The sequence below is a fragment of the Melitaea cinxia genome, chromosome 28 (genome assembly GCF_905220565.1).
Source record: "Melitaea cinxia chromosome 28, ilMelCinx1.1, whole genome shotgun sequence".
Classification (NCBI taxonomy): domain Eukaryota; kingdom Metazoa; phylum Arthropoda; class Insecta; order Lepidoptera; family Nymphalidae; genus Melitaea; species Melitaea cinxia.
Window position 1 is genome coordinate 8,456,126 of NC_059421.1, and position 14,959 is coordinate 8,471,084.

Sequence of the window (14,959 nt, forward strand, 5' to 3'; positions counted from 1 at the left end):
TGGACCTTTATGCACCAGGTATGTGTAATTAATGTTTATTAGTAACTTGGTATTATATTGCTTAGCATCTTTAGAAAAAAAGTTCAGTTCAAATCCTGATGATTAGCGTGTTCAAACAATTCTATCTTCTACTGTTCTATTGAACAGTATTAGTCGATTTGTTTATGTAAAAAAATATGTCTGTTATCGGTGACTCAGATTGTACGTTACTTTTCAGTCATTCGTGCGACGTTACGGAAAGTGTCATATTGAACTAGTTTTCATATTATCCAAATTTCCATTGTTCTAAAAGATTTTTTAATTTTTTTTCCATAATTTCCAAAATCTTATTTCATAAATACTTCGGCCTCGACATTCAAGCAGTTCTCAAATTCCTTTCAAACACTACAAAATTTCTATCTTATTAACATTATAAAACGGTAACTACCCACAAAATAATAAATAAAATTAATCCTATATGAAAATCCTTATAGAATCAAAGTACATACATTATAAATTGGACTTTGTTACTCATACAACGATCACATATTGTCGTCCTATTTATCAAATAGATGATTAATTTATTAATGGCACAGAATTACGTCGTCAAATTTCCGATAAATTGAACGCTGGTACAATATGAACATGCAATGTGCACGTAACAACGAAATAAATAACAACATGGACTAACTGAAAGATACATGATTTCATGAAATAAAATGATTTTATGATTTAAGATTTAATTACAATAACCAAAATAAATTCATTTTCGTAAGCTAATGGAAGAAGACGCAAGAAACAAGAATTCCTCAATAAAAGTTGCCGTTTACCGAAATCAATTCCTTAAGTTTTTAGCTTTTAATAATTAAATTAGTAACAAATTATAAACGACACAATTGCCATTTAAGTAAAATATCGAACGCCAACCTACGTTTTATTGTTTTTCTAAGAATGGAAGATACCATCTATTCGACTGTGTTTTGTACATACATACCTCGCGACATCTTCGAAAGTATGAACAATTTTTTAATTTTAATTCTACTGGGCTTTAGCTAATGGATTACTTAAGTTTAAGTAATTGATAACACATTTCTATAACTGGAATATATTAGATAGATTTCAGATTTATTTTATCTAATATTTAAATATCCTTAATCGAAAATTACTTCTATAAATTAAAAGAAAATCTTATATTTTAAAGAAAAATAACATCTAATGCAAAAAATAAATTAAGAACACACTATTAATACACAAAATATACAATAACATACAAACTTCGCGAATAAATTAAGAACTATTTTTAAGAATATAAAAATTAAATTAATGGTTTTGGTTTTTATTAAAATTGTACAACAAAATAACGTCAATTAAAGCCAAATTTAACGACAGGATATCCAGTATTACGTCAGGCGTATTTAAAGGTTAAGCTACATTGACCTGCGTCGTGGAGATACTTGAAAATAAAATTAATAAATAATTGTGTTTGCTCGCAAACGAAAAAAAAAACCGACTTCAATTACATCGACCAGTAATACAACGTAAATGAACGAAAAAAACAGTCAAGCGAATACGCATTATCAAGAGATAACTCAAAAAGTACTTGTCACATCTCGCACAAAGGAGAATGATACGATTCCATACATTCTTGGGCCAAAATGTAATAAAATGAAAATGGTATCAATTAATGCATTTAGGCTTATTGATCCTTCGCTGCAAATTATCTATATTTTGGCTATCTGAGAGTGGAGTTATTAGACTTTTTGTAAAAGTGAGGTTATGTTACAATGTCTATAAAAAAACCGATCACTAAGTTATTGTAGCATTAATGTTTGTTATATTTAGTGAAGACTGTTTGAAAACTCACTACAAATATTGATATACACTTGAAACCATTAATAAATATCAGGAATGGACTAAGAATGCATCGGAAAACAGTAAACATGAAACGAGTGACGGACACAGTATTACTGTTAGTCAGCTGTCAAAGCTGTCATTAAAAATATGATTTATTTTAAATCGATACGAAATCGATAATCATTTTGGTTTATGAGATATTAATTGATATTTTCGATATTAATGTAACTTTATTTAAATGCACTTTATTGTTTACAGCTTTAATTGTGCATCTAAATATCTTGAGTTAATTAAATGGTGCAAACATTTTCTTTTTGAATTCTGTAATCGATTATAGTTGAATCGATACCCAAATAATTTGATGAAAACTATCTTTCTCAATTTTCTCCGCTTCTAGATTCAGACTTGAGCTGATATTTTATATTTTAAAATAAAAAAATATGACCAATTTTTTAAACAATATCTCTACTCATTACATTTTGGCCCAAAAGTCCCATTCTCCTTTAAATGAGACCACGTGACAAGCAACCGCTTACAAAAAAAAAAAATCATAAAAATTGATCTACCCCGTAAAGTTATAAAGTACCACATGAAAAATACAGTCGAATTGAGAACCTCCTCCTTTTTTTATGTCGGTTTAAAAATTACTCACACGTTGCAGTCGTTTCGAGTAACAAGTCGACCCGCACGGTTTCACCCGGTATTGCTATTACGATAAGATGATATGTAGTAACGCTGGTATCTACCAGCCATATCATATTGGTCGCAAGAAAAAAACGACTACCAATTTATATCAATCGATACACCTATACATCTATACAAATAAATAAAATTGGAGTGTCTGTTTGTAATAATAAAATAAACACTTTTTACTAAATGTATATGGATGTGGTATACACGGTACATATACCAAAATAACATTTTTTACAATTTTTGTCTGTCTGTTTGTTTCGGCTAATATCTGAAACGTGAAAACGCTTTTGACGGGTATCTCTCTGGCAGATAGCTGATATAAAAAGGAGTAACTTGGGCTACTTTTATTTTAGAAATTTATTTATTTTATAACTCTGCGAACTGAACAATAACTTAATAATACATTTTTATTAAATCGTTAATAACTACTCATTGGATCACATATAGATTTAAATGGAACCACAAACTCGAATTATCCAATTTAAAAAAATCAGCAAAATTTACACCAAATATTATGAAGTAACATACTATATATAAAAAATACAAGCAAATCGAGAACCTCCTATTTTAGGAGTCCGTTAAAAATAGAACCATTCGCAGCATCTTGAAGATAAATAGATAAGTAAAACAAAAGACGTGTCGTTTTAGCACAAAAACAAGCACCGATCAATAAAGAAGTCGTGCGTCGTCTATGTACAAAAATACAATGTTTACGCTCTCATGTTAAGTTGGTAATTTTGACAAACGTGTTATCAGATCTTCAACAACGATACATAATAATTTCTTTCGTTCTTCACGAAAAATTACAAATGTAATAAGTAATAACCGTTGTTCTTATTTCAAACTAGTTGTGCTTGCGAATTCGTCCGTGTGAAATTTAACGAAAAAGTCATAGTTCAGTTCTCGGTTATAAAATAATAAAAAAAAAAACTAAAATAAAAGTAGCCTAAGTTACGCCTTATTACATCAGCTATCTGCAAACGAAAGTCGCGTTAAAATCAGTCCAGCCGTTTCAGAGATTAGCCGGAACGAACAGACAGACAGGCAGACAAAAATTGTAAAAAGCGATTATTTTAATATTACAAACATACACTCCAATTTTATTTATTTGTATATATATATAACGGTGGCAGGTAGGTTAACACGACAACATCAATATGTTAACCAAAAATAAATAATTAAAAAACTAATTAATCTAAAGTCGAATCAGTCAAAAGAAAATTTTATATTTAACAATAAAGTTTGAAGTTTGCTTTGAAAATACTTAATTAAGTAAAACTTTTTAACCAGTAAAAGACTATATTAACGATACGAATGCATAGGTTTTTTTATTTGCGCTCGTTTTTGTACTCAGCGTGTAATTAAATTTATATCACGTAATTAAAAAGCTGAAAATGTAAAGTTTCTTGCGTCAATGAATCTGCAGTCTGGGTAGTGCTTTAATAACAACTATAAATTACTTATATATCCAATCAATATATATATATATATATATATATATGGACACATGGTCATCTGTGTTCCTAAGGAAGGCAACTCTGGGATATCATTAAGACTTTTTAGAATTAGAATTAATAAACGCTTCACACTCAACGGATCCCCCAGTAGGATTTTCTCCTGTGTTGGGAGTCCAGAGACACACTTCACAACGCCCAGACCACGACTAACATTTCTATATGGTCGATACATATGTCTGTCGTGAGCGGGAATCGAACCCGCGACCGCCAGCGTAACAGCCAGTGCTATGACCGCTGCGCTAACGCGTCGTCAAAATATTGCTTTTATTTTTTTAATAGTCGTCTGATGTAGATTACAGACAATGTTTTAATGAGTGATCATATAAATAAATTATACTACGTAATATATTAACCTTGGGACACGAATCGAAAATACAACCCGTAGAGCAGAAATCAGGGACACTGCAACATCGGACTAGTCAACTTTTAACTTATATGAGTGGGTTTACAAGTTGTGTTTATATAGCAATTATATTTTTGAAGTAAAACTTCTCTACGCACGCCTGATTCGGGCAGTAAGCTGGTGAATGCGTGATGAGAGCGTTACGAAAAGTGTGATCGGGCGAGGCAAACGGAAGTTGAGAGGGCGATATAAGTTAGTGAAGATAGAAAGAGAGAGTTACGTTTCGTATATTACTGTAGGAGCTAAAGAATTTTACTATAGCCACCAGGTCTAAAAAATACTTTTTATATTTTTTTAATGTATATTTCTACTGGCAACCTTACAAAGTAAAGTATATAGTTAACTAACATATATAGAAGTAAGCATGGAACAATGTTACTATTGTCATTGTCATTTGTCAGTGATGCAATGGAGTTCAGTGCGGGCGGACGTGGGCAGATTGGTACAGAAGGTCACATGTTCAAGCACGCAACTGTTTGGGTTATTACGATATCGATTAGTTTTTATTTGGCAAACGTATTATAAAAGCCTCTTAACTCCCGCAGATTAGAGTTCATTGTACGTTAGTTAGATTGGGTATTAGGTTCATCACCCGTAAATGGGTTCCTCTGCGATACCAAAAAAAAAAAGACAAAAAAGGGGGTATTAAGTTTGGTTGATTCCCAAAAGACTATACTTATAATGTATAAAAGGACATAATATACAGTCAAATACTCGTTACTACTATTTACTTATTCTTATTAATAATAATGTATATATGAAATAATAATGTAAACTTCTTTAAAAACCGACTGCTTAAAAATTCTTAAATCTCCCTAAGCTTGTTTGACTAATAATTCTCAAAATAACAAAAAATTAAAACAATACCCAAAACGAAATTTAAATATTTCCAACTGTGGCAACAATTGCGTGGACGTATATTATCTATTTTTTTTTCGTCTCATTTCAACTGCGACGAGTCCATATAAGTCTCGAGTAGGCAGAAAGGTGCCCACCACATGTCCAAAAGGTCGGAAACCAATAAAAAAAGTTGCATCATAAGCAGATGAAATTTCTACGATGACCATAATTTTTTTATTACACATTGTTTTACGGTGCGTTTCAATAATCATCTATGATTTCAGTTACATTGAATTTCTAAGGTAATTCGTACGAAATTCTATCACTTGTAAAAAATTGTGTACTTTCTTTTTTTATAAAGAATATCCAATTATTTCATTTTCAACTCAACACGAAATACACACAAATAAAGAATTTATTCAACGTATTCTTTTCCAGTATTATGAAATTACTAAAACAATAACAAAATACTTATAACTAAAGACGATTTTCAATGCCTCAAATTTAACTAAGACAATATAAAGCTACGAAATACTCTTACAAACGCATACACACAGACAGACAACAAAATCATATTTACACACACAAACACAATATAATAAAACAATGTAAAGTCACGAAATAGTCTCAAAAGCGTATGCACACTGACACACAATAATTCATACCAAACACAAAAATAAATACACACACAGGTGAATCAATTATGCAACGCACAACTCTATAACACACATTGTTACCAATAAAACAAACAAAACGAAAGTTCGACAATCGGACCGACCGACGACCGACGTTTTACGATAAAAATTTTATTATATTAAATTATAGGCACGACCCGTACTGACGTACGAACGTACTGGGATTTTAATGAAGCTTTCACTATTGAAAGTAAAGACGATGTAATTGAAGGGGCCGAAACCTTTGTTAGCTAGCTATTATTTTATTGTTTTACATTTGAACGCAATTGTGTGTGCGTTGAGTAATGACTTATCATTTAACGGTAATCTTTTATCTATCTCTATTTATTTATAAGCGATTCAGCCTGTAACATCCCACTGCTGGGCATAGGCCTCTTTCTCCATGTAGGAGAAGGATTGAGCCGTGCTGCTACACTGCGGCATGGTGGAGATGTCTACTATGAGTAACGATCATGAGTCCTACGGAGAGTCGGTGGTAGGGTCAATAATGTGTCGCTCACCTACAACAATAAGTCACTTAGACGTTATAACAAATAGCTGTGATCATTAGTTTATTTATACACAACAATCTTATCACCGACAGACACTTGAATCATTTTTAAAGTACCTCAAACGAAAATTGCTCCTCGAACGAACTCTAGGACAATCGTCAGAGCAATTAGGAGTAATGAGTTTATCGCACTACCTGTGTACTTATATCCATATCTTCCCGCATTGTTTACGTTACATATTTCCTTGAAACCTTTGTCAGCTGTAAAGACCGTTTGACTATTATCTTTTGTTTATAGTTTTGTTACTTTTAACGGAATATCCATTTCAATGGCCAGATAAAATCTTGATATTTATTTTTCTTTTTCATCATCAAACTCTCCTTTATTTGTCAATTATTTTATTCGCAATTTGTAAATTCAAAGGTTTTGTTATTTCTGAGAGGTACACTGTTTCACCTCCTTCCGATAATGCCAATCTGTAACTTTACTTGCGAGATAATTTTTGTCAGCTACCCATGAAACAAGCTCTATAACAATGATATTACACAGTACCATACCAGGTAGTCCCAATATTGAACAATAAGTAAGCCAAAGGAAGAATTACCCACATACTGCCTTCTTTTAATTTCTTTTAATTTATCGTTGTTCGTCTACATTTATTTTAATGTTTTATTTGAATGTACTAGTTTTAGTATTGCAGTGTGTTATCGCAAATAAATCACTTATTATTATTATTATTATTATTATTATTACTACCCCTACTACCTAGTACCTTAATTATTTCTATTTTATTTATAATTAATTTACAGTGAATAGTAAAAGTGTTATAATAAAATGTATATGTTATAGTTACAGTTATACGACCCGAGTTAATGATATTATGTATTGCTCGGAACTTCATTCTCACGACATGCCATACATTATAGCGATGAAAAAAAACTTTTCTATTCAATTCTGTTATCGACATTACTTCTAATTTCATCCGTGTCGACACTTAATGTTACTATTCCGCTACTGTGTGTCACACATACCGTGACATTTTATAGCCTACTTTTTTCTCAGTGGCAAAGCTTTACCATTTAGATAAAACAAGGAGTAAGTCAATGATTACTACACAGATTTAATGAAGAAAGAAAAGAAAAATTAATTATTTAATTAAGTAAAAAAATATTAAAAAAAAAAACTGTATTAAGTTCAAGTATCATCTACCTACCCCACAAGCTTAAAAGTTTTTTTTTCTGTTTTGAATGGATTAAGTAATAAAAAGTTTTATAATAACGATTGAAATTTTTAAAAAGATTATTTACATACTTATATGTGGGAATAGGAAAATAATAATTTACGTCATAAATAGTAGGAATTTTAAAAAAAATGTTTAGAAGTTTTACTTCTTATCGATATAAAAACAAATCATACAGATAAAACTTATATCTGGATATACTTTATACATTTATCAAGTTTTAGATACCTTTGTTAAAACTCCCCTAACACTTATAAAATAACAATTAAAAAAAAACTAAACCTTAGAATTTTATTAAAATGAAACTTTTATTTTAGCGCTCCAAAATTTTTTGTTCATCTATTGCATGTCGCAAGTGTTCCGCAGTATTTGTGTGTTTTGATTCTGTGTATTAATGTAAATGTTTTTATTTATTAAAGATTCACTTGCATCGTTGTTTCATAAAACCACACATTTTTTTTTATCAATTACTCATTCATTACAGCCTATACAGTCCATTGCTGGACATAGACCTCCACAAGTTTACGCCAAAAATAACGTGAACTCATGTGTTTTGCCCATAGTCACTTCCAAGGTGATAGCGGAACTGTGTTATCCCTTAGTCGCCTCTTACGACACCCACGGGAAGAGAGGGGGTGGCTATATTCTTTAGTACCGTAGCCACACAGTACACCGTAGCTACACAGTACGTATCAATTACTACTATTCCTAAAAAGATTAAACCTTAGTTCTGTTTATTTGACTAACAAGTATAATATTAGGATGTAAGTGTGTGATTATATACAAAACATATATACATAAAACTTGCTCATTGCTCATAATATATAAATACTATAAGGAGTCATAATAGATAACATTAAAAAAATGTAAATCTCTCTGTATGTATAGAATTAAATCTGTTCCAGTTTTATTATACCTATAGTTACGGTCATAAGTCTATACCTATTATTTAACGTGTTGTTTCAATTAAACCCATTTACAGATAATTGAATTTATATAATGAATCATCACTATCACATTCGCATACCAGGAACAATTCGTCAACGTTTATATACATACACACACATACATATATAAGGGTATATAGCTATATAAAATAAAAACATAACCCTTAATCATCAATTATTTTGAATATCCGCCAACCCGCATTGGAGCAGCGTGATCCTTCTCCTACATAAGAAAAGCGGCCTATGCCCAGCCATGGGATATTACAAGCTGAAGCGAATAGTTTTGAAATTTATTCATAAATCTATATCTAATATATAAAATTCTCGTGTCGCAGTATTTGTAGTTAAACTCCTCCGAAACGGTTTGACCGATTCTCATGAAATTTTGTGTGCATATTTGGTGGATCTGAGAATCGAACAACATCTATTTTTTATACCCCAAAGTTATAGTGGGTGGGGGAGGATAAACGGGGTTAAAAACATATATAGCAAAACAACGTTTGCGGGGTCAGCTAGATATATTATTTTCGTTTCCTCGTCAAATCCACATAAAATTTAAGTTACAGGAGTCTATGCTGCAACTGTTACTATACTAACTAACTAATTAGCATTTCTTCTATTTAGGAAAAGGCTTGGGACAGTCCGTCATACCATGTTACTACAGATTGTCGAAGTAACTTAAAGTTAATATAACAAAAAGTAAATAATACAAATATCATGTGCTACTTACTTCGCCCAATATTCTTCCCAATTTTTCTCTTTCGTCGATCCATACCCACGAGGCAAAGTAGCGGTCCTGCTCCTACCGTTCAACGACGCACAGTCTCTTTTGTCAGTGAGACTCATCACCGAATGCCTCTGAACGGGCTCCGAGCGAAATGACTGCAGAGATACCGTATCGTCTGATTTGAGGCTGGTCTGGGAACCTCTTAGACCGTTCTGCGTGAGATTCGTTTGACCATATTCGTTTCTGTCATTGATGACGTTATTTTCACTGTGAATACGGCCTAATTGAGGCCTGGGCGGTCGACGGTATTCAAAACTATCGGTTTTATTCATAGAAGAAGATCGTTTCATTTTCGGTGACTCCTGGACACTGGTTATCGACGGCATCTTCGATTCTTTCTCCAAGTCGATCTCGTGCTCGATCTGCGTCTGGACGTGTGCCAGCATCTCTTCCAAATCGCCCAGATCGGGATTCAAGTTCATTTTCATTCGACGCATTTTAACACTATCATTTAACACTATACAAAAAACGGGTACTTCGAAATTTATTTAAGGCACATTTTTATTTAACCGCGAAAAGCGTGCGCTCGACTCGAGCGCGCGACGTGAACTGACAAAAAATGACAGTATTTCGTTAAGTATGACATAGTTATCAGTTAGTTGTCTAACCTTAATACGCATCATCAGTTACGAAGTTATCACTTGACATCCTATACGAGATAAAAGAATTCAATTATTTTTTTGGTATAGTATAAGAATTTTTATACTTAACCCTATAGTAATAAGGAAATGGCGGTTTATTGATTTTAAATATTTACAGACAATGATCGATGGACGAATCATGTATGATTTTTAATAATGTGAGCTAGTCTTGGGACGTAAGACTGATTTTTCTGTGTACATTTTCCATCATGTCATTCTAGCCTTCAAGTTCAGTACGAAAGCAGTGATTTCCTATATTAATAGGACGAAATAGAAAGGCAATAACGAAGGTATTAAGTATCGTATAAAAAGTTTTATCGAATGAAATTCTTTAGAGTTATCTTTCACTGTATAAATATATAATTACTACTTTAAGTGGACGAAATACGAGTATCAGATTAATTTATGTTATTACATAATTTAATAACGATTATTGCTTTAAGCTGCATCATATCATCATCATGTTATATAGCCTATAATATTTCTAAATAAACCAACAAAAAAAACGGTCATCTAACAAACAATTTTAGGAATAAAATGGTAGACAATAAACGCATTATATATAGAAATATTTAAAATTTCGTAATCACAAACGAATAAGTTTACATATAAAACAGTATATTTACCATAATTCTACACAGTGTAGCCGTGACCATTGACCATTGCGTTTGCAATAACAGCGAAATATATAGTCAAAGTGACCATAAATACACATGGTACTACTTACTTCCTCTCATCTACTAGCTTCATTTATAAAGAATTTTGCAGGGCACATCAGGGTATTCCCTTGACCATAGACCGTGCCATAGAACGACTTTTGATTTATTAAAGATAATTTATTGAAGGTCAGACTAAACATATATTTAAAATGATGTAGTAACTACTTAGTAAAATATTTCTAAAAAAATTTAAAATATATATTAGCTATTTAGTAAATATATATATAGAAAAAAATAGTTGCTTTTTTTGTCTAATTAACTTTTATAAATAGGTATGCGGCTAAAACAACAATCTTTTGATATGTAATTACTCCTATTTTTAATGCGATATGTACCTCAATAGGCAATTCATTTAGATAGGGCACTTTAACTGAGGTAGTGCACAGCAGGAAATTTTGCTCAAAAAATGGAGCAGCCCGACTGCGGTAGTACCTCGACCTTACGAAAGATCACTGCTAAATAATACTGCTTTCAAGCAGTGTTGTATTTCTGTTGGTGAGTAAGGTGACCAGAGCTCCTGGGGTGAATTGGGGGTAGGGTCGGTAGCGCGCTTGCGATGCTTCTGGTGTTGCAGGCGTCTGTCTATAACCTACGGTAATCGCTTACCATCGGGTGAGCCGTTGGTATACACTTGTTTGCAGACTTAGTTATATAAAAAAAAAAAAAACAAATAATTTGCAAAAAATGTAAGCCCAATAAGTTGATGTCTATACATCATATTACTACATAAAAAGATCATTTTTGTAAATAAGTAAAGTGCACTTTCGAGACAAAACCACACCCGCATGTACCGACTTCAATATTAACACCAACTTTCTTTGTTAATTTAATCATTGTATTTAGTTAACAATAGGGGTTATTTAACATTACTATTATTTCATTTATGGACTAGTATAACATAATATTTACAATCTAGATACAGATGGCGCAGGACCGGACGGAGTGGTGAACATTGGGGGAGGCCTATGTCCAGCAGTGGACTGTTAAAGGCTGAACGGATGGATAAATTTTTATTTATTTATTTATTTATTTGGTGTACTGTATAAAACTTAAGTTATTTTCGCTAATTATATTTACTCTCACTATATTATATCACATATTACAACTCAATTAAAACGCGATCGTTGATGTCATGCGCGTACGCATCAATTGTTAAATTGTTTTGATTGGCTGCAGGTGTTCGGTTTGTTTTGAGAAATGATATGCCAATTTTTTTTTTTTTTTTTTTAAATCTGTCTAGGGTTGCTATTATTCGGCACAGGTATTGACTGGGCATGGCTGCTTCGGCCGCTACCTGTGCCGAGTGCTGGGGCGGGAGCCAACGACGGAGTGTCATCACTGCGACGTCGGCTCCGAGGACACGGCGGAGCACACGCGCGCGGACTGTCCAGCGTGGAGTGAAGAGCGTGCCGCCTTATCGGCAGTCGTTGGGCTGGATCTCTCGCTGTCGGCTTTAATCAGGGCTATGGTCGACAGTGAGGAAAAATGGATAGCAGTTTCCTCCTTCTGCAATTCCATTATGCTGCAGAAGGAAGCGGCAGAACGGGAGCGAGAACAAGATCCAAACTCGCTCCCGATTCGTCGCGGAAGGTGCGGTCGGCGACGCCGGGCCTACTTGGCCAATCTGCCGCCGTAACGCCGGACCAGTGGGCGATAGATCGGGGTATATATCGTCCTCATTGCACGGTCCTGAGGAGGGAGGCGACCTTAGTGTTCGAGGGAGCCTCTCAGGAGTTACGAATCGCGTCGAGCTTGAAAGGCCGCTAGTGGTATCGCGGAAGTGCAACTGTGTCCCTGTGATTCCGTCCAGCCGGTCTAGCATGCATACAACGAGATATCTCTTGACGAGAGAGAAAGATAATGTCTACATCGAGTATTTTCTCGATTACCCTAACATGCGCACTACGAGAGACAAAATTCTCTTCCGAAGACTTCGCCTTGTCGAGTAGAGAAACATTATCAACCATAATCACAACTGAATATCATTCTTATTTCTTATGTCGTAAAGTTGAATTTACAAAGTTATTGACCAATTTCAAACGAGTGACACATGTTTTATTTAAAAATGTTCTCGGCCTTTTGGCTAAGATAAAAAGTGTATATCTAATTTAAAAAACTCTAATATGGAAAATAAAACGGCGTAAGTAAATGAATTTAATTATATATGTAAAACAATATGCTCGTGTTGTGCTTTATATCTTGTCGCACATTAGATAATTGTAATTCTATCACGCATTGTTTGTTTGTTTTTTTTTTTAATTTTTAAAATTTTTTGAATTTTTGAATTTTTTTTTTTGATTATTGATTTTACTTTTATTCTATTTAATTTTATTTTTAGTTATTGATTTTTTTAATATAATTTTGTTTTGTTTTTTATTCTGAATGTTGTCTTGTCTTGTTGTACTAACCCAATATGGACTTATACTTTGGTCTAAAATAAAGTATTATTATTATTATTATTATTTAGAATAAGAAGCAACAGGGCGCAAATACGTTTTTTGTGTCATTATATGGCACACTTCACTCGACTTTTCGCATTTCCCGCTCTTCGTATACCGAAATTATATAATTATAATAGGGAAACGCCATGGTATACAAAAAATAGGCACCCGGTTTTATTTATTTTTTATTTATCGTCTTTCTCGTCGATAATATTGAAGACGAGAAGTTTCTCTTCCTAAAACGACAAAATTCGACAAAATTACGATGTCATGTTAGCTTCCGTAGAGATAAATATCACAGATCACTAAAATTTAATGATTATCTCTTCTTGACGTAACGAGAAGAGTATCGCGTGCACGCATGTTAGCTACTGTAGACATAGAGAGATAATACGAGAAAAGGGGTCGACAAAATTTTGTCGTGGCGTGCATGCTAGGCCTGCAGGCGTGTCGAAGGAACACCCCAGAGGTTTTAGTCCGTGCGACTCGGACATACCCTCCAGCTCCCCCGGGCTGTAGGCATCCGTTAGGGATTTCCTCTGGGTAAAAAAAAGGGTTGCTATTATTCGGCTAGCTTTCACTCACAAATAATGGGTCAAACGGTGTTCTTAAATTGCGTTCACACAAACGAATGGGTATACCTATTAAAAAAATAATGTTACACGTTATAAAAATATGAAAAAGAAAACCTTGAATTTTCTAGATTTATCGGATGGCAATTCCAAACTAAAAATAAGTTCGCGTAGCTTAGAGACCATTTTCGGAATGTCAGTCAGGGAAAGCATACAATAAATTAGTCATTTTGGTTTTTAGCAGTTATTTTGTATCATTACTTTTTCACGTACATATATACTGTTTTTTTTCTTATATACAAACTTTGTCCTGACAATAAAACAAAAATCCAATTCGATGCAGTCGTTCGGAAGTCGTTCGAAATTTATATAGAATATTATTATAATAAATGCACTTTTACAATTGATAGTAATTAGAAGTACTATCCTAATACAAGTAACAAGACACCGTTGTCCAATAAACACGTCGCCGAGCTATTAGCGGCTGACAGTTTGATAGGAGCAATTAAAATTAACAAATCTTTGTCTATTAAGGACGAACATAAACCCAGATATATCTTTACATGTGTATTTAAATAATTCCCAGTATTACTCGCTGTTGCTTACTGTAACCCATATTTCATACCTATAATTAAGAGCTAGGCTACTTTTTAAAAATTATTTTTGTTAATTTTATCGAAAAAAGGTTAGATATCGCTGTTTCTATACCAATGTGTAATACCTTCCTTAAATGTGAGTAGGCTAGCTACAATTCTATAGATAAGTGCGAAGTCGATAGTCGGGTCTAAAACACGGTGTAAGTGTTAAATTGTTATTTCACATAAAAAAAAAAAAAACAAAGTATTATCTATTTAAAAGTCAATAATACAAAAATAGCTTCAAATATAATAATAGTAATAATAATAATAATAATAATACTCTTCATTGTACACCATTAAAAGAAACAACAATGAAATAATAATAATAATAAAGAAACTAATATTTTAGACTTTATTTTATTTTAAGCTTAGAGTTATTTTCTGTTGTTCATCAGCTTTATAAATAGTAATCCAAAACAAATTTTATACACATAATTATATTATAATTTAGTTTAATTTTATTTAAGAAAGATTGGCTTTAGCTTCAGCTGCTATCATCACT

General features: G+C 32.7%; 2 protein-coding genes across 2 annotated transcripts in view; one reads left to right on the top strand and one right to left on the bottom strand.

Annotated features, from left to right (window-relative positions):
- The window catches only part of LOC123667505 (protein enabled), a 33,610-nt gene extending 23,685 nt beyond the window's left edge, over positions 1-9,925 (bottom strand). The window contains exon 1 of the mRNA XM_045601395.1: positions 9,390-9,925. Within this exon, the coding sequence (XP_045457351.1) occupies positions 9,390-9,883 (494 nt within the window). The 5' untranslated portion in view covers positions 9,884-9,925. The remainder of the gene's footprint in view (positions 1-9,389) is intronic.
- Positions 9,926-11,938: 2,013 nt separating this feature from the next.
- LOC123667470 lies at positions 11,939-12,442 on the top strand. The gene is made up of 2 exons (XM_045601365.1): positions 11,939-11,944; positions 12,068-12,442. Exons 1-2 carry the CDS (start codon positions 11,939-11,941, stop codon positions 12,440-12,442), a joined length of 381 nt encoding a protein of 126 aa, XP_045457321.1.
- Positions 12,443-14,959: the final 2,517 nt, after the last annotated feature.